The sequence below is a fragment of the Bubalus bubalis genome, chromosome 23, assembly GCF_019923935.1.
Source record: "Bubalus bubalis isolate 160015118507 breed Murrah chromosome 23, NDDB_SH_1, whole genome shotgun sequence".
Classification (NCBI taxonomy): Eukaryota; Metazoa; Chordata; class Mammalia; order Artiodactyla; family Bovidae; genus Bubalus; species Bubalus bubalis.
The window spans coordinates 34,917,256-34,940,201 of NC_059179.1; the positions used below are offsets into that span (position 1 = coordinate 34,917,256).

At 42.6% G+C, this 22,946-nt stretch overlaps 1 protein-coding gene across 22 annotated transcripts in view; it reads right to left on the minus strand.

Moving 5' to 3' along the window:
- ABLIM1 (actin binding LIM protein 1) overlaps positions 1–22,946 on the minus strand; it is a 329,328-nt gene that overhangs the window by 24,349 nt on the left and 282,033 nt on the right. For 12 of the 22 annotated variants that reach the window (XM_044935305.2, XM_025274287.3, XM_044935302.2 and 9 more), the window contains 4 exons: positions 13,729–13,806; positions 12,552–12,707; positions 9,948–9,983; positions 7,460–7,589 (listed from right to left, as the gene is read on the minus strand). In XM_044935305.2, the coding sequence (XP_044791240.1) occupies positions 7,460–7,589; positions 9,948–9,983; positions 12,552–12,707; positions 13,729–13,806 (400 nt within the window). Of the gene's footprint in view, positions 1–5,103; positions 5,221–7,459; positions 7,590–9,947; positions 9,984–12,551; positions 12,708–13,728; positions 13,807–22,946 lie in introns of all 22 variants that reach the window. The other 10 variants (XM_044935300.2, XM_044935296.2, XM_044935298.2 and 7 more) reach the window with 1 other exon arrangement.

Here is a 22,946-nt window from a genome sequence, read left to right on the forward strand (position 1 = left end):
TTCTAAATCAAACACTCTATCTGTAAGTGATAAAACATTTCACTCTCTCCTGAATGGAAATACATGGTGAAGGCCCCAAAAGGTTATTTTTGTGTGCACTTCATTACTCAGGCATAAGGGATATATGGGGCATCAGATGAAATAATCATATATGGAAGGCATCATCATCAACATCAATCAGCCTGCAGTTAACGCTATTTAAAAACAATAGTATATATATATCATACTCAGCCATTTTGTTCTTTAAATAAGTCCTTATATTGGTTAAGTTGTTAGTGATCTTAGCTACTGGGATGAGGCGCTACCATGTATATAGATTTATATTTTCCTGGTCTTCACTTTTAGCTCTTTCCATGTCAGCTTAATGTGTCAATTTTTCAGTCCTTGAGAGATCATTCTTTGGCAGGATTCCCACCGTGCTTAACAAATTCAAATGCTCTGTCCTACTTCCACTCTTCTTTCTGGAACACTGAGAGCCTCAGTGACAAATCCTAAGACAAGTCAATCTAAACGGCAATGCTTGTGTCTGCTGTGGGAGTCTGCTGGCCTACCACTTAGCTTCCAAACTCTAAGTGCTTATGTCCTAAAATATAAATGCCAAGGGGACCTTAAAAATTGGCAGCTTCTAGAATTTCATGACAGAATTTAAAGATTACTGGTTCTTGTCTAAAGCTTCAGGAAGTGTGAGCGTTTCCTTCAGCAAGTGTCAAATACATATTTGCATCATAGCAACTCATATCTATGGCAAAACAGGGAAGATTCCTTTAAATGAGATTTAATATATGTAGCTCTCCTGTTTGCAAGCCTGATTCACAGACACAGAAAGTAATGTCTAATAGTATTTCAAAGAGAAAGGAAGAGAAACTCTGCAAACAGTATAAAGCCTAAGTGAAAGTGAAAGTCTCTCAGTCGTATCCGACTCTTTGCCACCCCATGAACTATACAGTCCATGGAATTCTCCAGGCCAGAATACTTGAGTGGGTAGCCTTTCCCTTTTCCAGGGCATCTTCCCAACTCAGGGATTAAACGCAGGTCTCTAGCATTGCAGGCAGATTGTTTACCAGCTGAGCCACAGGGGAAGCCCACAAAGCCCCAAACAAGGTGAAAACAGTTTCTCCAAATAGGCAAGCACTTGTCCAGATGGCCCAACAATGACATACTGATATAAAATGAAACTGCAAGGAAGGTCAGAGAACAGAAATAAAAACACAATGAGAAACAAGAAGGGCATTACGGAAAGTAGATGGGGAAGCCAATGAGAGAGAGAGACAGCTGGTGATGTGCATCTAGGCTCTACACCCATGCAGGCGTCCTCAGCTCAGTGGACCCTGGGGGCCTGGGCCACTTAAGTCTGAAATAAGGGCTAAGAATTAAACTAGGGCAGTGGAACGAGGGCTTATGGCTGCCAGAGTGGCAAGAGGACTCCTGCTTTCAGCTACATCTTCCTGAGATGGACATCCTACCCTAGAGTCCTCAAGTGCCTTGGTTTGTATTTGTTTTAAAAATAATTTCCTGGAGATTACAGAACAAACTCCAAGATACAGAGTGAATGTTCAAATGAAGAGCCATGGAAAACGCTGGGAGATTTTGCTCCTTTAAAGATATCTTAGATGTGTTTCTCCATGGTCATAAGTTCCTCTGTGCTGGAGAGGACTTCCATGTAGATACATGTGTTTCAGAATAAGAAAGATATAATTCCTTAGAGAATCTGCATTTAGCTATTCAACTAGACTAAACTTTAAAGCAATATCTTTAATATACAAATTCTGCACGATTGGTTTTGCAGTATAGCAAAAAGCTTTTATAACTAAGCATATACTGTTAGGTACTTCATATTTTATATCTGAAATACATAAACTATTTCACCTGAACAAACTGTAGACATATATCCAGTTTAAAGAAAATGGGAAAGAAACTATCAGATATTTTTAAAGTATAAGTATGAGACAAGCCAAGGCTTTTTAGGATTTAAACCTATACTATTTGACTGTATACTTTGAATTCAGACTGAAAACAGAAAAGAATGCATATCTGTATTTTTAATAAGGCACCATTTAAGTACATTGAAGTACTATAATTTTAATAACTATTTAGTGTTTCTATTGAAAAGCACACATTGTTAATTTTGTAATTTAAATGACTCAAATAACTGTTTTAGCCTCCATAAGAATGAAATTGCAGCATGAAATTAAAAGATGTTTACTCCTTGGAAGAAAAGTTAAGACCAACCTAGACAGCATATTAAAAAGCAGAGACATTACTTTGTCAACAAAGGTCCATCTAGTCAAGGCTATGGTTTTTCCAGTGGTCATGTATGGATGTAAGAGTTGGACTATAAAGAAAGCTGAGCGCAGAAGAATTGATGCTTTTGAACTGTGGTGTTGGAGAAGACTCTTGAGAGTCCCTTGGACTGCAAGGAGATCCAACCAGTCCATCCTAAAGGAGATCTCCTGGGTGTTCATTGGAAGGACTGATGTTGAAGCTGAAACTCCAATACTTTGGCAACCTGATGTGAAGAGCTGACTCATTGGAAAAGACCTTGATGTTGGGAAAGATTGAGGGCAGGAGGAGAAGGGGATGACATAGGATGAGATGGTCAGATGGCATCACCAACTTAATGGACATGGGTTTGGGTGGACTCCGGGAGTTGGTGATGGACCTGGCGTGCTGCAGGTCATGGGGTCGCAAAGAGTCAGATACGACTGAGTGACTGAACTGCACTGAACTGGAGGATGAAATTTTCTAGTTAAAAAGGGAATGGAAAGTAAAAATTTGCTTTAAAAATTATTCAAGTATATTTATACTGAAACACCCCTCTAATAGGAATGAAGGTTGAGAAGGTTGGGGGTCTCTCTAGTCCTGGTGCTGCTGCTTCCGAGCTGCGAGTCCTTGGCCGGGTCACTTAACCACGGCCGCAGCTGTTCATCTACCCCTAAGCCTCCCACCTGCTACTTTAATCACAGGATACTGTGAGGAGTGATGTAACCGGAAGTGTTCAAAGAGCATCATGCTGAGAGGGAAATCACAGATGCACAGAGCGGAGTACTCATTATGAGGAGGCGTGCGTGCTCATTCACGACCAACTCTTTGTGACCACATGGACTGTAGCCCACCAGGCTCCTCTGTCCATGGGATTTTTCAGGTGAGAATACTGGAATAGGTTGCCTTTTCCTTCTCCAAGGGATCTTCCTGACCCAGGGATTGAGCTCGCGTCTCCTGCATTGGCAGGCAAATGTTTTACCACCGTGCCACCTAGGAAGCCCGCCTATAATACACCAGGGCATTTCACCTTGCCAACTACAAACTGGCACTTGCCATCTACCTCTACAAGGATTAAACCATGAGCTGCTGCAGCTGCTGACCTTCAACACCCCCTGAATGGAGCTCAGGGTGGAGAACAGGAATGAGGCCCTCTGTGCTCTGGGAAAAACTGGCACAAATAACCTGTCAAGAATTTTAGAAAGTGCTGTGACTGCTGAAAAAGACAGATGTCTTTGCTAAAGGCAAGTGGTGTGTGTCTTCAATAGGCATATCAGCAATATTATTTTCACAGCCTAGAAAATACAAAAAAATAGCATGTTCACAAAGTAACTACTTACTGATAAGGGCAGGAAATTTATATTTTAGGACTCAACTGAGTTAGACTCAATTCAATTGATGCTTTTGAACTGTGGTGTTGGAGAAGACTCTTGAGAGTCCCTTGCACTGCAAGGAGATCAAACCAGACAATCCTAAAGGAAATCAGTCCTGAGTATTCATTGGAAGGACTGATGCTGAAGCTCAAACTCCAATACTTTGGCCATCTGATGCAAAGAACTGACTCATTTGAAAAGACTCTGATGCTGGGAAAGACTGAAGGCAGGAAGAGAAGGGGACGACAGAGGATGAGATGGTTGGATGGCATCACCCGACTTGGTGGACATGAGTTTGAGCAAACTCCTGGAGCTGGTGATGACAGGGAAGCCTGGCGTGCTGCAGTCCATGGAGTTGCAGAGTTGGACATGACTGAGCGACTGAACTGAACTGACTGAACAACTGAGTCCTAAAAATCCAGATGAGTAAAAAGGTTGGGTAGACTGCAAACAAAATTCAGTCAAAGAGCACAACGCTTAGGCTGTTCAAGAACGTGTTAGTGATGTGAGATCTTGGAGCTCAGGGTTAGAATCCTTCAGGTTTGTCTTAAGATCCATGACAACATCTGTGCTTGCCTGCAACTCTCTCCTTCAGCTCTTGGGTTGGTCAAAAAATTTGTTTGGGTTTTTCCATAACCGTTTATGAAAAATCCAAATGGACTTTTTGGCTAACTCAATATTCTCTTCAGTCACTTTGGTTAAAATCAAGGCTATGGAAGAAGTCAGCATCCTTTTGGGAGCTCCAAAGTATTTTAAATTATGGCCCCTTGGTGATCCCTCTGTGGCTCCTGGCTCCCCCACCAAGTAAGGAGAACTGAGAACTCCGATTGAGGACTGCTACCGAAGCACAATGAGAACAATGGGAACGACACAGAGGGAAGGGCAGAGATGGGCAGGAACAGAAAACAGAAGGCAAAGCCCCTCTTCTCCATCATGCAGACATTAGGACAAGTCAAAGGAAGATCACCCTAAGAGTTGGCTCAAAGAGAGAAATTTCAGTTACGTGGGCCTAGGTCTTTCGTACTGTCCAAACATCTAAGTGGTTACGTGGCTTATCATCATGAAGACAACTTTGGAATCCTTGTTGCTGAATACCGTTGGGTTTTGCTGAGCCATATCACATATCAAAACCAGGAAAATTCCCCAGATATATATTATATTTTGCTTCTAACACAGAGAAAAGCAAAATGATAATATATATTTTTTCCTAAGCAGGAGAGAAGCAATCTTAAGGTCTCCAACGTACTTCCTGTTACTTCATCTAGAGCCCTTAGAAATGACATATTTCTCCCAAGGAGAGATGCTATGCCAGTTCTAAGACATGGCCGGGTGTGAAGTCATGACGCACGCAGGCATGCTGAGAGGTCCAAAGCTGGGGGCTGACTCTTGGAGATGCACCTTATTAGCCTTCCCAGGGCGCTAATAAATCTCCGCTTTGCAGGGTGCTGCCTGGAGAAGCCTGCCTCCTTACCTTTCACATGGGGAAGGAAGTGGTGTCGGAATGGGGAGTTGGGGCGGGAGTCGCTGTGGGCGGAGCTGAGGCTGCTGGTGCGCAGGAAGGACCTCTGCACACCAGGAGACAGCAGCTCTGTGCAGCAAGGACCGGGGGCAGGGCAGGGTGGAGACAGAAAAGAAGAGCAGAAATTAACACAGGAGCAGGGACGCCGCCATCGTTCCAAGGGAGGGAAAAGGAAAAAAAAAAACAAAATAAAGAACATTAATCAGGAGTCTGAAAACGGAGGAAGGAAAAAGGGTTAAGAAGGCGCCTGCGAGGGGTTAGGCACAGTGGGGAGAGTCTGCCAACGGGTCCAGGTTAGTCCAGGGTCACTCTCCGAGGATAAATGGCTTTAGTGGAAGGGAACGGCCACCAGGACATTCTGGCAGGATGACACCCGCGACCGCTGAGTCGGGACCAGGCTTGCCACTTAGAGTCAACCATGGCTGTTTTTAAAAAGGCACCTAACAAAACAGAATCCTCTGACGTGTATGTTTAAAAGTTTCAAGAACCTTGCAAAGAACTATTGGGCTGGCCAAAAAAGTTCATTTGGGTTTTACACTAAGATGACAAACTCAAATGAACTTATTGGCTAACCCAATACCAATATGTCAGAGTCAGATTCTCTTTTTTTTCTGTTTAAGTGGTAAACTTCTACTAGAAGTTTAATTTTACTTTGTCCTTGTCTGTGTCCCCTAGGTGGCCAAGAGCTGCCTATGATGCTGAGAACTGGCCAGTGGAGGCACTGATGAGCTGGAAACTTAGTTACGGACCTTTAAGCTAAAGCAGACCGAGGGACGTGCATGACTCTCTGGCATCTAGAACTTACGGACTGGACACTTCAAGGTGCTCTGTGTTGACCATGACTGTGCTAGCAGACCCCCCACCTTGAAAAAATAATCTTAATAACTGGCATCACACAGTCCATAACGTATCATGGAAGGGGAGGAGAAGTGCTTAGGCTGCACAAAATGTTCTGAAGGTTCTTGGAATCAGAACTATGACGGGAACACAGGAACACTTTCTACTGCCCCATGAGGACATGGCCTTTTTGGGAAACCAAGTCGCTCACTGACCACTCCCTGGCTATCCAGTGGTCTCTCGGACAGTTTCCCGGCAACCCCATGTCATTCTGACAAGGTCATGGCTGCAGCCTCAGTGACCTTAGGGTATGCCCACACGTAGGGATGGTGGTATAAAGGATTTCTCGTCACCCAGGCAGATAAGGGCTTAAATCCAAACCCAGGAATAAAATGGATATAAATGTATATGACAAATAAAAGGAATTCCTTTCCTGAAAATTTTCCTTTAATGGAATTCAACAAATACTGAGTAAATGTTTAGGAGCCTAGAGAAAACTATATATTATTGAAGGATCTAAGAGTAAAAATTTAATCCTCTACAAGCACTAAATTTCTGGCTTTAAAGAGAAGATTGTAGCCTTTTTACATTCAGTTCATCCCTTTGGTTTTATTTTATAAAATAAGTTCCCATATGAATGGGCTTATGAGCCTGCACAAAAGCAAGAGGCTTAAAATGAAGTCTTTGTAGACATGCATTATCACCAAGTTTGTTTAAAAAGCCAAAATCTTCCTTGGTGAATGTATTTCTTCTGTGAATTTATTTATCTGTCTTCTGTGATAAGATTCTTCTTTTTGTATTCCACATAGGAGACACCCTCTAATATGAAAAAGGACTACATTTTGCAGAGATAAAGGTTGAATGAAGATCATTACTCTTAATAGTCTCCATCATAGCTCGTCTCCAGTGCTTGTATGTTTTCCAAGTCTGATTCAAACTTTTAGGTGGGAAGGCACCTTAAAATTGACCAAATACAGCCCATGCTTACATATGAGACTTCCTTCTAGTGGGTTCTTAACCAAGCACCCACAGTAATACCATGTGCCTGGATGGGGGAACATAACAAACCCATCCATAAATGACTGACACTGCATTTTAGATGATACTGGTAAGCCTAAAAGGCACATCACCATATTTTCTTTCAGAGATCTCCATTTTAAGTCTCAACATGCTGAGATTATCTTCAAGTCTTAAAAAAATAAATTCCTTTACTTTTTGTTGTCCACTGTCAAAATGTAACGATTCAGTAAATCACAATAAACATAATCATAAAATGCGTCTTATTTTAAGAAAAGAAATAACACAAACTGTAATGGGATAGGAGTTTTTGATTTTTCTTTTTTCCTGGGAGAAGGGAAGGTAGATTTGGCAGGCAGCCAGATTTTTAAACACACTACCAGTGGTGGGGGAAACGATCACACAGAAACACAGAGGTTTATCCGGAGTGCATCCAGGGAATAGGTGCCCTTACCGGGTCTGTGAAAATGCTGAGGAGAGCGGGATGTGGTTGGAGTGTAGCTGTGACGGCTGTACACCGGGGAGCTGATGGAGCCCTGGCTTGTGGACCGGCGGATCATCCGGTCCCGCCCATCCTGGTACCCCTGGAAGAAAGCGTGAGACGGCGGGTGCACGACACACGGTCAGGCTGTTGTCAGGCTCAAGTGAAGTCAAGCTGCACCCAAGTCCCCCAGGAACTATCCCGGCGACCCGCTCCTGTATACATTTTAGGGGCACGTTCCTTAAGCAGGTACGCAAACGAACACTCCACGGGTAACGCCTTTTGTTCAAAACCTGTAGTCCTTGCCTTTACCAAGATTTTAAGATGTTAAAGTGATAAACTCCAGTGTTGACAGAGGTCTGGGAAAAGAGGGAATAATCCAACGACCATGTTTATACGATGCTTTTCAGTTTTACAAAGTGCGTTCGCATAGGTTGTATCATTAGACCTGCATCAGAAGGAAGGTAGAACATGTGGTGTTCCCTCCCTTCTCCACAAATGCGGGATGTTCCAGAAGGTTCCAGGAAGCTGAGACCTGTGGGCAGGTGTGTAGCTCGTACAGTGGAACCTGTTTCAGAAACAGCCTCCTGACTCTAATCTCACCCCTGGATCCAACCACCTACTCATACCATCTATGCATGTTGATCTGGGGACATTCTAAGTTGATTTTCCCAGAGAATAAGCTTGTGGTGGCCTCAAATCCAATAATTCTATCTCTAAAGGGCAAACCTAAAAATACTTTTTAAAATGATCTTTAAATGGAAAAATTTCCTCAGATATTTATAATGTCACCATTTATAAAGACAAAGTTTTGCATTATGTGCTCAACAAATGGAGGGCACACTTAAGCTATGGCATATCAATTTAATGGAATACAGTAGCATCACACCATGTCCAAATCTAAAGAATACTGTACATATAAAGTTCAAAAAAAAATCATACACACAACCATAACTTAAAACTGTAAAAGAATTAGACGAGTACAGGGAATGTTTCACACTTTAGGAGTTTGCTGTCCTATGAAGTTTTTACTAGCACAATAAAAATAAAAGTTTGAAAAAATGCACAAAAATGATTTAAATTAAAATCTCAATTACCATGGGTATGTGAAATGCAAGAGCAAGAGGCAAAAAAGCTTTGGTTTGATCCTAGTTGGCTCTAACAATAAATTGAAACAACAACAAAACAAAATTCCTGCAAGAGTGTGCCTCAGTCTTGCAAGTGGTCAATTACAGAATGACTGCTTCATAATTTGTTATAAATGCCCATAGAAATTATTCATAGCGCTCAGTATAAACCATCACAATACTACAGAGATTGTACCATCTCAAATTACAGTGATTACCTAAGGTCAGTCCAGTTCTATATAGACTAGCCAGAAAGTTACTTGACTTTAAGACAAGACTACTGATTTTATTTATTATTATTATTATTCGTAGATGGGGATAGACCTAACCCCTGAGGAGTTTGCTCACTGGATGCATAAAGAAACGCAGAAGAAGAAGAAGCATGCTGGAACAAACAATCCCTTTGTTATTATCTGTAACAGCTTACGTGAAAGAAAGTGCTGGGCTGGACCTGGGTGCTGGAGCATGCTCAGATTTGAGTGGGTCTGAGCTTAGGCTGCTAGTTTCAAAGCTACCCTCCAAGAGAAAAATTACACAGGAACAACAGGAAGTACTTCTAAGGCTTCTGGTCACCATGTAGGTAAGTCAATGTGGATGAGGGCAAAACCAAGAATTTCTGGGACCAGGGCTATAGTGTGAAGGTGTTGTTCCATTTTGTAAATCAATATCACCACCTTCCTGAAGAAAGTTTAATAAAATGGGTTGGGAGTATAAATCATTTGGGAGCTGTGTCTTTGGTGTTGGATGCTACAGAAGGGAAGAGTATGTTTGGGTTGACATGGGACCCATAGCTTACTATGGAGCAATCACTGACCACTCTCTGTGATCCAGACACTCAGGAGGTTATTCCCAAGGGAACAGACAGGCTGGTGGACTTGGTAAAAGCTACTATACAGTCTGTCTACCTGAGAAGGGAGACAAGACTATTGATTTTAGACTAAGAAGGCTGGTCTTCCATGAAGATGGCTCTGCTGATAGAAACACCATGGCCACGGTTGGCCATTTCAGATAATCTAGTAGGTTGGGAATCAGATCAATTAATTATGGTTGATGAGAAAGAGCCCAACATAGGGACAAATGGCTCTACTCCCTGCAAACACTTTCCTACTATTCAGAGGTGCAATGTACAACTGGTTTTATTTCCTTGTCTCCATTTAAAAAGAAATGTGCTTCTTTGTCTTAGAGACATATCTTACACTAAGGAGTCCTACATTCATCATAATCCTGTGCAGTTTTTCTGTTCGTTTAATGTCCTTTTGCAAAAATGTGAGTCTAGGAAAGGTCCAAGAAATTCTCCAATTCCACCCATTTAAATTTTCAAAAATGGCACTTACTTCCGCTGATGGAGTAGGAGACAGAGTCCTTGGAGACTGGAAGAATAAGAGAGAAAGTCACAATGTTAACTCGCTTTAATTAGAGTTGCTTATCAGAATCATCTGGAAACACTATTCAAACCACACATGCCAACACCCTTGCCTGTCCTCCACCTTCTGATTTAGAAGATGAGAGTGGGGCTCAGACAGGTACACAATGACAAAGCCCTTGGGGGACTGGGGCGCACATGTCTGCCTGATAACCATGGGTTTTGACAAATATGCTGTAATGCTTTTAGGTAATTAAGTTAGAGAAATTGGAACTATTTCCTGTCTATATTCATGGTTTACCACAATGAGTTACAGTGTCTACTGAAACACAGAATTTGGTAAGCACAGTTGCTGACTAAGTTATAACCACAGTAATTAATCACGTAATATGTTATGGTGACCGCTTCGGTGGCATCTTCCCCAGGAGGCCTTGTCGACCTCATCACCATTCACCTTCCGGCTTCCATCTTTCTAGGATTCCTCGAGGCCGTCAGCCAACCAAGCCCTCTCCCACCTCAGGGCCTTTGCACGTGCTGTGTCACTGCCAGCAGTGCTTTCCACTCCGACACCTGCAGGGCGCACTCCCCATCTTTAGTGAGGCCTCTGCTCAAATGCATTACCACCCAGTCCCTTCTGTGATCCTCCCAGTTAAGGCAGCAACCCAGCACCCCGGACCCCCGTGTACTTTCTCCTTACTCTGTTTCACCTTCTGTCAAAGCAATATCACCCTGTAATATTATGTTCTGTATCTGTCTATTATATGTCTCCCTTTCCACTGCAAGCTCCATGAGGGCAAGAAATCCATTCATTTACAACTAAGTGTTCCCAGCGACTGGAGCAGCTCCTGGCACATATTAGGTACCCAATGAATATTTCCTAAATGAATGAATGAAATGTTCACAATTAAAAGTGCAAAAAAGCTTTCAAATAGAAATGAAATGCAAATGAAGTGTTCTGAAGAACACGGCCAGTGGCGGATTTCTCAGCTTCAGAATCTGCCCTTCTTTCCCAAGTGTACAAGAAGTCGCTGGCTGTCTGTACTCCAGACTTCCTCGAGCCCCGTGGTCTGTCTGATCTGTTTTCTGGAGGCACAGATGGCTACACAGAACTTCAAGCTTACTTCTCCAGTGTTTCTAAAACGGCAGTATATGGATTCTTTGGAAGTGCTAATGATCGAAAGGATAACGAAACAGCTTGCAAACTTGTCTAAGCTGCAAGCTTCATGGGTTGGAGACAGGTTCATGAACACATCTGATTTCTGACTGGAGGGCATCCACCTAGTCCAGACGCTGTGCTCAGAGAAACCTGTAGGCCATCATTCTAGGCTACTGTTGAGTGCTTATGTGCCAGAATCTAAATACTTACTTAATCCTTACAGAAAACACCTACGGTAGGTGTCCCTATTATCTTGAGTTTACAGATAAGGAGATGGAAATACGCAATTTTTCCAAAGTCACATGGAAAGTAAATATCAGATTCTGGTTCCAAACACAGAAATGTTCACTTCAAAGCTCAAACATCTGGGCCCATAACACCATAAAGCTCATAACACCATAAAGCAACTCGCCTCCTCTTGCTTGTACGGCTTGAACATTAGGCAATTCTCATTCACTTCCTGTAGGACCAGCTTCTGTGCATTCTGTTCAGGAACCTTCCTTTGCCCCTTATCCTCTGTGAAACTCTGCCCCACAAAGGCAACTGAACCACCCAAGCCAATCGATCAATCAACCTGCACTTCAAAGGCTGCAGATGCAGTTACAGCTATGTGACCACTAGGTGGCACTACATGTAAACGGACACCACTGACCACCCAAGGGATCATTTCAACCAGGAGCTATGCTCTGGAATACAAACCCAGACTGGAAAAATAAAAAAAATTAAAGATATATATATATATATATATATATATAAATATATACGCACATATGTAGGTATATACATAGATTTTGTCATTATCTGCTTTACAGACAAAGAAGTTAGGATTATAAAGGGTGTCTCATGGTCAAAGTCACATAACTAGTGAGTGGAGTCCCTGGGTTAAGCCCAGGTAACTCAATTCCAGAAGCCCATCTCATACCACTGTGCTGTACTGTGGCCCTATGCATTCTTTTCTTGCATATACTAATTACCTTACGATGCTGGAAGACACAGTTGTCAAAATTTAGGGGGTGTGCTCTCTCTCCTCACGATCCCCATGAATATATTTCAGCTCGCCCCAAGGCTACCCCCTCACCCCAGAGGACCCTTCCCCCGATCCCCTCTGCTCACAGACTCTCCCCGGTTTCGGCTCCCTTCCCAGCAAGTCAGCTCCTCTACCCTCTGGCTTGGTCCTGATACTCACTCCTCCTGCACTGTTGTTTCCTATGGTTGGTCTGCTTCCCCACCTCTCCACACCTGCCACGGGGAGGGGATGGTGCAATAGGCTTCTGACTACCTCAATGCACCTGCTACAGAAGCCTGCGAACAGTGAGCAATGAGAAGGACTCTCTGACTCATCTTGACTCTGATCAGTAGTTTTTATACAGGTGGCAAAAGAGAAAGAAGTGCCGTTCACGACTTCTGGGAATGTATTACCTCTCCCAGGCTCTGCCTCTCCTGCTTGTCATCATAGCCCGAAGAGTAGAAAGGCTCATAGGTAATAAGATCTGGACGTTCAATGTCATAAATTGCCTTGACTTTGGGAATGGCTGCTAAATCCTTGTAATCCAGGATTTCATTGTCCACTTTTGCCTGCCAAAGTTAAACAGAAAGAAAAATCATTCTGCCATCTTATCTTTGGGGAACTGTGGTTAGTGCATCTCATGTCTTATTTAAGACTGAAAATCTTAAAAATAAACAAATCCCAAAATACTTTGCTTAGCATGGTCACACTGTTTATAAAGTTGCCTGTTTAAGACTCACAGACATGGAGAACAGAATTGTGATTGCCTAGAGGGAGGGAGATTGGGGTGGGAAGAATTAGGAGTTTGAGACTAACAGATGCAAAATTTCTTATGTAGAATGGATAAACAAGAAGGTCTTACTGTACAGTATAGGAAACTATATTCAATATCCTGTGAAATAATGGCAAAGAATATGAAAAGTGATATGTGTACATATGTACAACTAAATTATTTTACTATACAGTAGAAATAGATACATTGTACATCAACTATATGTTAATAAAATAAATTTAAAAAATAAAGTTGCCCATTTATACCAGATATTCATATTTTCAAAAAAAGTCACCAAAAGCTTGGGAAAAAGTCTAAGTAGAATTCATCAAATAGAGAAGAATGCAAACCTTCAGGATTTCCTAAATTTATGACAGAGAAGGGAAAGCTCAAACAGATGGTCAAAAAATCCTCCCAGATGGCTAAAAACAAGAACTGCATATTTAATAAACTAAATATTTAAAGACCTTTGTGGCAGAATTTAAGGACACTCAGTACTGGAATTATAAAACATATAATTAATCTCCAAATATCTATATGTAAGTTAGGTGCAATAATTTTTCAAGTCCTGTATCACATTACTGCATTTTATAGGGTTATCTACTCAATCACTCTATACTGATGGTCACATCCAGAGAAACATTCGATTGCCTGGAGGAAAATGGGATTGAGATGGCTGATCTACAAGAATGAAAATTGGACCTCATAACAGAAATAGAAAGCATTCTGAATTATTCCCTTTCAGATTATCCAGTCCACACTTACCATCTGCTACCTTACCTGGCCTGGAAGTATCTCTTCCAGAAGCGGATACTTACATAGATAGTATGACCCGGGGAGCCAGGGATGCTGGAGCCTGGTCGAGAGTAAATGCTTTCAGAGGAAGTCCTGGTAGGCTGTAAAAGAAAGAATGTCATGTAAGATTTCAGACCATGGCTTCCGAATCACGACTGGCTGAAGTCCCTATACTTGCCTAAAGACTTAAGCTGATTAAAAAGAGAAAGACTTGTAACTTTTCTGAATAAGGGAAAATATAACCGAGGAAGAAAGGTCAACGAGAACGAACTGTGCCATCAGCCTTGAAAGTGCACCTGGGGGCTTCTTTTTTCTCCTTGTCCCCGACAACACCATCGAGCACATTCCATCTCCACGGCCACCACCCTAGCAACATCCAGTCACCACCCGTGCTCGCCTGGACTCCTGCCATGGCCTCACCTTTGGGTTTCCTGCCTTCAACCTGCCTTCCTTCGACCATCTTCAAATCCACTGGGCACCCAGTGGCCACAGAGATCTGTGAAGAATACAGTCTGAATGGTCACTACCCTTCTTTTGGCGTCAGCATCTGCAAAGAATGGAGTCACCGCTCCCAGGGCCTCGGGATCTCATCCCTGCCTGCCTTTCCTGCATTACTCACTGTCCGCTGTCACTCACAAGACAGGAACATGTCACTGCCTCAGGATCCTTGTCCTTGCTGCTTCCTTGACCTGAGAAGCGTGCCCTCATCCCCCGTTTCATTTTTCTTCCCTCCTTCAGTCTTGGCTTAAATATCACCTCCTCAAAGAAGTCTTGCCTGTTCTCTTCCTCCAGAGTTGGTGACTTTCTGTTTTCTCTCCTGGCATTAATCCTGCTTTCTCCTTCACGAATAAAAGGAAAAATGCCGTACTTGTTTGTTTCATCATCATGTCGATCTCGCTCATTACCTTTAGTTATGGCCTCTGCCGTCAGAGGGCTTCTTTTTTTACCACATACAGTGCCCACCGTTCTGCACAGGTACAGAGTAGGCATAAATATTTGTTGTGGGAATGAGAATTTATTATTTGCAAGCAACTACTCAGTTTGTGGATACTTGACTCATGTTAATTACATGATTTGAGCTTAACCACATGGAAGGTCACTGAGTTAAGGTCCGTGGTCTGCCACCAGGGAAAGTATAAAGTGGACTTTGTAACACAGACTGAGAGAACCCTGAGAGGGAGGGATGGTGACGGAAGATGGGGGAAATGCATGAACTGGGATTAACGGCCCCCCAACCCCTCCTTGGTATGTTCCGGAAAGCTCTGCAAAGACACCAAAGGCCTGGTCTTAGAAGGCTTCTTCCTTCCATGCTGCTATTTCTTAGAGAAGATGATTTATAGATCTGTGTTAGGAATACTGTTTCTGCTGATATTTCGGGATCCTGATGTGAGTATAACTGAGTCCCTAGAACCCCCTCTAAAAACAAGGATATTGTATCACTATGGACCTCACATCTGAAACAAGGAAAGCAAGCCCACCTGGTCACCTTGAGGCAGGCAGTGCTTGGACCTGCTTTGTCAGTAAGAATCCACTGGAGGGGTGGAATCAGTCATTCTCACCAGGGTCCCTGACATCTCTGAGACATACGGGTGGCAGGGGGTGGAGAAAATGCACAGGGCACAGTGGAGGCGAGCAGGCTTGACCCTTCTGGCCCTCCCTCCTTGTACAAGCACTTTCCTCCTCGAGTGACAATTTTCCAATCACAGGAGTATCTCAAGATGATAGAATCCCCACATCTGAATATATTACCAAAGAAAGGATTCATGTAATAACAGGACTCCCAAAATCCAACTCCTGGATCAATCTGCCAATCAAAACGTACAAGGGACACCACCAAAGTGCAGCCTTCCTATAAAGAGAGATGCGACGGCTTCAGAAAGCTGAGCCAGTAACCCTCTCTGTGGGATAACTGGGCTTTCCTGGTGGCTCAGTGGTAATGAATCTGCCTGCAATGCAGGAGACCCAGGTTCAATCCCTGGGTTGGGAAGACCCCCTGGAGAAGAAAACGGCAACCCACTCCAGTATTCTTGCCTGGAGAATTCCATGGACAGAGAAGACAATCATTTACTATAGGCAGTCCTTCAGCTTCAAGTTGCCAGGACCTAACATTTGCCAAACTCGATATAGTAATGCAGCCTCTTAGGCAACAACATGAGATTAGCAGTACTGAGCATTTCTTACTCACTTACTCTGTGGCAGGCCCTGTGCTGAGCACTCCCCAAGTATGCTCTCGTTTAATCTTCCCAATAACCCCAGGAAGGAGATTCTGCCAACACCCCTGTTTTCTAAATGACGGGAAAGTTGCACAGGTGGGCAAGGGTCAGGATTTGAAACCAGACGCTTTAAAGGCAGAGCTTGAGCTCTTAATCTCCGCGCTAAATTTTCTGCGCACATTGGAGGGCAAGGGTAGCCATGTACTTTTCATCACCATGGCTTTGGGACAAATGAGGTGAAAGTAAAAGAAAAATAAGGAGACGAACTAGCAGGAGAGAGTGCATGCTAACTGAAAGTGTTTTGACTGCCACTTGGAAGCTTCTAAGAAGCCTGTAATAGCTCACTGTTGGGGTGGGGTGGGAAAGGGTGTTCCCCAGGAGAGTCAGATGTTTTGGGTTGCTGGTGTTGCTATGGCAACGGCTTGTTTTCATTAACAAGCCTCACGGTGTGAATAGCCAAAGTGCACGCCGAGCTTCGGGGTCTCTCCCACGTTCCTCATCCTTATTTCTGCCAAAATGTGGGTCAGGTACCCTTTGTGTGTTTCCTGTTAACAATGGACCTGGGGGTGGCTCTGAAGTGTTTCTTTCTCTGATGTACTGTGCACCCTGATAGGAATACAGCTGGGGAAGAAGCCGTGCAGGGATCAGGAAAGGGCCCTGAGTGCTCCCTTCCAGAAATGGAGAAATACTCGGCTGGAAAAGATCTCTTGGCTGAACCAGCCTGTCCCCAGCTCAGTCTCTCTCTCTTCATTCTTCACAGGATTGAGCATCCTGTGAGTGACACAGGCTTTCTCTGAAGCATTTATCTTACTCATTTACTGTCTTAATATTGTTGGGCTAAAGGTATTAACATCCAAAAATTCTTCTCAAGTTCCATTGTTTTCAGATTGAAGTCACCTCCAATTTGCATCCAACTGCCCTGGCTTCTCTGATTGCAAAATAAAGATTTGCGAGTCTCATAGTCAATTTTTGAAGTCAAGCCAACGTTTAACAAATCCACCGCTGCTCTGGCTCTTTTTTGAGATCACCGTGCCCAGTGTATCTTCAGACCACTTGGTGTATTTCAGAAACAGTGACAACATGTTGGAGGTTCAGAACCTGCTGTCTTTCACTGCATTCGCCCCTGTTTGTTTTAGCTTCATTCTGGCCTCCTAACCTTACCGTCAATTTTACTTCCACAGACATCTTGCTTATGGGTTGAGTTACGCCCTTGCTTGCCTATTTTCTCATAGTGGTCCTAAGTTGTTTTCCTGTTTAAAATGAAATAATGGAATAAAATACAGCTCTGTATAGCATAATCTAGAGGGGTTCAAAGGCTGGCTTTGGAGTCTAATACCTTGACGCATATATTGGCTGTATTGATTGTATGACACTTCACGAGTGTCTTTTTTTCCCTTTCCTTCCCTTTCTCACTCTTTCATTGTTTCCCTTTAACTTCCTTAGGCTTCAGTTTATCTATGTATAGAATGGAGGAGAGGGTACATACAACACCTCCTTCCTAGCGAGAAATGAAACAAAACATACAAAGCTTCAAGCACCTTGCCCCGCACATGACGAAGACCCAGCATTTTCCGGACAACTGATGTGAGACTGGAGTTCTTTGCCAGCATCTCAAATAATGAAGGGCAGGACTCACTCTGTTCTGCTCCTCATGACTGGACGCTCATTTTGGATGTGAGCTCCAATGACCAGACTTCCCTCGAGTTCTCACCCTTGGAGACCTTCCCATCAGAACTCAGGTAAGTTAACTGTCTCAATAGTTAACTACTGTGGATGGGGCAGTGGTCCCACCAAGAGCTGACAAATGTCCTTCCCTTTCTTGAGAACTCCATGGAACGAATCTGTACCCTCCCAAGATAACTTCTCCAGCTGGCGTCTAGGCTCTAGTTACTATCACCCTTCCATGATGGATGGCAGAGAGCTTGCTCAAGCCTGTCTAATCTGCCAGGATAATTCCTATCTGCTCCCTTGTGAACTGTGCTCCAAGTTAAATGGTACACAGGGATGGCCCACTTACACCACAGCCCCTAACGGCTCCCCATGCTGGTGTGTTTGCTCAACCAGCAGAGGTTAGCGGTCTCTCTTCTGAAGATAAAAACTCTTACTCCTTAAAGTGGAACTATTATTTCTGAGTTTGAATCTTAAATATTTAGAATTTTACATTTCAATTCTAAACATCTAGCCTTCTAAACATGTTGCATTTCATTTTCTTTTTTTAAAAAGTGTTAATTTAAAAAGAGCCAATTCCTAATATTACATCATATGACAAAAGAAACCCAAACGGTTTAAGACCTAAAGGCAAATGTAATTTGAGAGTAGTTTAAAACAAGAAAGAAAAGAGACATGCTGAATTTTAAATGAACGTCTTATTTATCACTGAAGCCCCCCTTTTCTTCTTCTAGCTGTGTTTGCCCCCTAATTAATATACAACTTGCTAATAGTGTTTGATGGCCTTCAACATCAAAAGGCACAGAGCTGTCTTCTGACATGACAGCTCATATCCACACACTCAGAATTAAGGCTCATCTTAACCTCAAAAGCAACAGCTTCCTGACATGTTTTCCCTCTTTCAAATCCCACTGACAGTTTCTTCCTTATCATTAACTTAATTCTAAGTGTCACCTCTTCGGGTGGTAACAAAGTTACAGATAATCCATATTTCTACAGATGATCTTTACGTGCAATTATTTCATCTAAATTACTGTTTCATCCCATTCAGATAACCAAGTTCACAACAGTGATTCACCAAATTAAATCAAGAACCCAAATGAGTCAACAGGCTTTGTCTGTGGAATTCTCTCTGAGAGCTGTGATAGACACAATTACCTTCTTGCCTATATTATAAATGAAGATAATTCCAAATATTTATCCCCAAAGGTCTTCCCACTTCTGTTCTACAGAGGGAAAAAAAACCAAACCTATAGAGCTGTGATGAAGCTGTTAAAGCAGATACAATCTACTTGTTCTCACTTTTTCCTTCATGCCTTACAGAAAAAAACAACTTGAAAGCTCAGTGGGAAAAATTCAGTTTTTTCTTTTGATGCCATCTTTGGGGGGCGGGGAAGGTAGAGGAAAGCATGGGAAAAGCAAGGTAGATATAAGAAGGATTATAAACAGTCTGTGATCTTTCAAAGGACTTTGCCAACAAGATTAGCCTTTAATCCTCATTTTGGCAACAAGAGAAAAGGATCCTTCAGTAAGAACCTTCTAGTTGTATGTGGCTCATGCAAGAAAAGCACTTTCATAAAGAAAGTGTCTAAATTTACATTTATTTCTCCAGCACACCTTCACATACCTACTTTCAGTTTCAAAAAGGCTTTTTATTTTTCCTCGAAGGAAAGAAAGAAATCAACAAAGAGAGGTCTCACCAGACTAGTAGTTCATTTCAACAAGAAAGAGAAAAAAATGACATTGGATTGCTAATAGTAGATGCTTGAAAAATGCACATCTTTTTGTTTTCTGTACAAAACTTAAAAAACCTCTCTAACTATATTTCACTTGCTATTTCCCTTACCCCTTGACTTTGTCCACCTGTTCTACACTTCAGAAGGCACAATCACAGGATGAAAATTACACTGAAGAAATTCCCCAGTTCTCAAACATCTTTAAATGTTTACCATTAAAAACACTTACCGGAGCTTTGCCTGGAAATTAACCAGAGAAATGACATTTTCGCTTATTTCCAATTGTGGGCCGCCCCACACACGTGGTCCCTTCTTAGAAGCAGAGAGCTGGAGAGCCCTTTTGCCCCAGACCTCCCCTCACCCCACAGGAGCTGGGGAGTAACAGCTATGTTCATCTAGTCTGCATTCATCCTAAGCCATGCTCTAAGAAGGGAGAGAACTACAGGCAACTGGATCCCAGATCAGAGAGGTCGTATGAGGGCCTACGGGACCGCTACTCATATAAGGTAGTTGACACCTTATACGAAGTGCTACTAAGGTTGACAGTACCTGCCTTGGGTTTTTGTCGAAGTTCACCAGACAAGGAGGTGATAACAGCTGCAGAAGAAGGAATACTTTAAAAAATCTTAACACATATTAAATATTCACTGCTAAGTCAAAAGAGGAAATCCTTTCAGTTTTTTTGTTTGTTTTTGCTTTTATTTTTGGTTTAGTTTTGGCTGCACCACCAGCTTGCAGGATCTTAGTTCCCCGATCAGGGATCGAACCTGTGCCCTGAGTAGTGAAGGCACAGTATCTTCTCCAGAACCACGTGTGCAACCACCATTAGCCTTTACTATGGCCAAGAGTCCTCACTGTGCAGGATAAATCTTAACACCTGTACATTCTGATACACCAAAAAGAATAAAATATCTGAACACAGAGAAAGCTGGGAACACAGTGGTATGTCTGGTGGCAACATTAATAAAACAGTAACCAATAGCATAATTTCCTTATTCTAGGTATACTTACAGCCTCTAATTAGCTCCTTTGCAGAAATAGATACACAGTATTTGTTTGGTATATTATGGGTCTGCAAGTGCATACGTTATAATACAGTGTGTGTTAGTTTCAGAAGAGAAAAAAAACTCATGCCCACTTTGGATGGCAGCCATTCATGCTTTAACCTCCAAAGGCACAGCCCAGAAGCCCCTTTTTAGAACAAAAGCAAGTGATCCACTCCAGATTACTACAAACTTGGTCCTGGGAATATGGTGTGGTTTGTTTATAATGAATTACCGACCTTTCCCTGTAGACAAAATTTGCTTTTCTTATAGAACTCTTCCAAGTAAGTGAAACCAGAATATATTTTTCTTAGGTCATTCTATTGGGCTGGCCAAAAACTTTGTTTGGGTTTTTTCCCATAACATCTTGCAGAAAAACTTGAATGAACTTTTTGGCCAAATTAGTAATTTTTTTCCTCACCATTTTCTTTTACCTGTAATTCAGCAAGAGGAAATAAGAGGAGATTTCAGAAAATAAAAAATAAAATGACCTTCCTCCACAATAAAACCAGGCTTATTTCCAGGGCATGAAGTGCTGAAAGTCCCTGCAAGGGGTACAGTTTATCTAACACTAAAGGTACGTGATACTAATCTGGTGAAATGAACTGCTGTGTAGTCAACAGTATTTAAAAGACCAAAATATCTGGGTGGCTTGAGAATTGCTTTGGCATTTTCAGGCTTCTCAAAGATTTTGATAAGCCATGATGGCCAATGGGTGAAGCAAGAGCTTGTCAAATGGCTCATTTTCTCTGCCGGGTCCCAAGTGATTTATACCTTTCTGTGACAGGGTTACAGTTAACTTTACTGATATTTAAGGTTCGACAATGGGAATTAGATACCCATGCTTAACAACAGGGTAGGAAGAGAGAAGGTTTTCCAAAATAGACCTCTTTCTCTCTTTTCTTCTTTTTTCTATCTCTTCTCCAGCCGACCACATCTCTTAAATGTAAGGGTCTGGAGAAGACCAAAAAATTTCACAGTTGATGGTATTTTTCTTAAAGTCATGAAAGTGAATCACTTGGCAATAGCCTTAGGCTAACAAAATAAAACACTATTTGAGTTATAAAGCATACTTTCGGGAAAAGACCAAAAGCTATTGAAAAAGCAATTTCTTGCCAAGTAGGTACTAATTCTAAGAACTCACTTGCAATGGGAATAATTTCTGGCTGTTCCTCTGGATTTATGACACTGTATGTTAACTGTATGTTAAACTCTGCTGTTGGAGCCAAAGGTTTAAGATAGATGAAGATTATATGACAAATATAAGTTGAATGTAACCCAGCTTCACGGGCGAATGCAATACACTCAGGGCCTGGAATCTACAGATAAGTGTTGCTCCTTTTGACCTGCAACACCTTGGACTGACTTCACTCTGTAGGTGGAGAAACTTCAGGGGTTGATGTCTAAAAGGTTTCTTTCCCCTCTGAAACTCTGTACTTCTAACTATCTTTCAAATCATTTAAAGAAGGCAGGTACAGCTTTAATGAAAGTAGACCCAAACCCAAACTCTCCTGGGCCATCGTGCAGTTCTGGCAGGCAGAGAAAACAGGCACAGGCATCAAGCCCAGACAAAGAGCTGTGTCGCAACCCTGAGTGACAACAGAGCTACAGAATGGGTTTCATCTGGACAGAGCTGGGGCCGTGAAAGTCACTTGTACCTTAACAGGCCAAGGTTTCAACTGATTCTAAGAAACCCCGAAAGAAGGTCAAGCGTGTGCAGGGAACACAGTCTCCTGCCTCGCTGCTCATCTGGAGAGCTGGCTGAGGACTCTCCCAGGTTCCAGAGGATGCTCTGGAAAGATGGTGCTGCCCTTACAAACTGTCTCTTCCTTGGGCACCATCAGACTTTGCCAGTATTTCATGCTCTCCTCTTTGTGTCTTCCCAGGTCTCTCTCTCACTCTCACTCTCCCCTTGTAGGACAGTGGAAAGAACATGAGTTACCGGCTCCAATCTCAGCTCTTCCACTTACCGCTGGGAGAACTCTGGGGAAGTTAGTTCACTATGATGGTCTCAGTCTTTCCATCTGTAAGATGGGAATCAGGACAGCTACTTGGCAGGGATTCTTAAGGAGAGCCATTGAGAGAGTATGTCAGTTTCTCGCCTCTGCAGAGCTGTAGCTAGTCTTATTTGTTCTCTTTTCCACGTTGCCACTCCTTCCTCGAGCCAAACCTCTCCTTCCCCAAGTACTGCATTTCCCCAGCTCCACACTTCTGTTGCTCTTTTTGTCAGGCCCACCCCTTTCTCATCATCTCTATGTGTTCAAATCCCATCCATCCTCCAAAACTCAACTCAGAGACCACTTCTCCCAGGAAGCGCCCCTTGAGCCCCTTTCCCTCACCTGACCTGCCTTGATGTTTACGATCCATATGCTGTGATATGTTTCAGTACCTTTTAATAATTAGGTACCTGTCTTTTCTTCCTTACTGTACCTGGGTACTTGGCAAATATTTGTTCAGTGAACAAATGTGTGGGTACAGGACCGAAACAGTGGTGTCCAATGAGCTCGCTGTCCTGAAGACAATGCTTTAGCCACCACTCTAAATGAAAACATTGTCTAGAGCAGGAAACAGCCGGAATCAG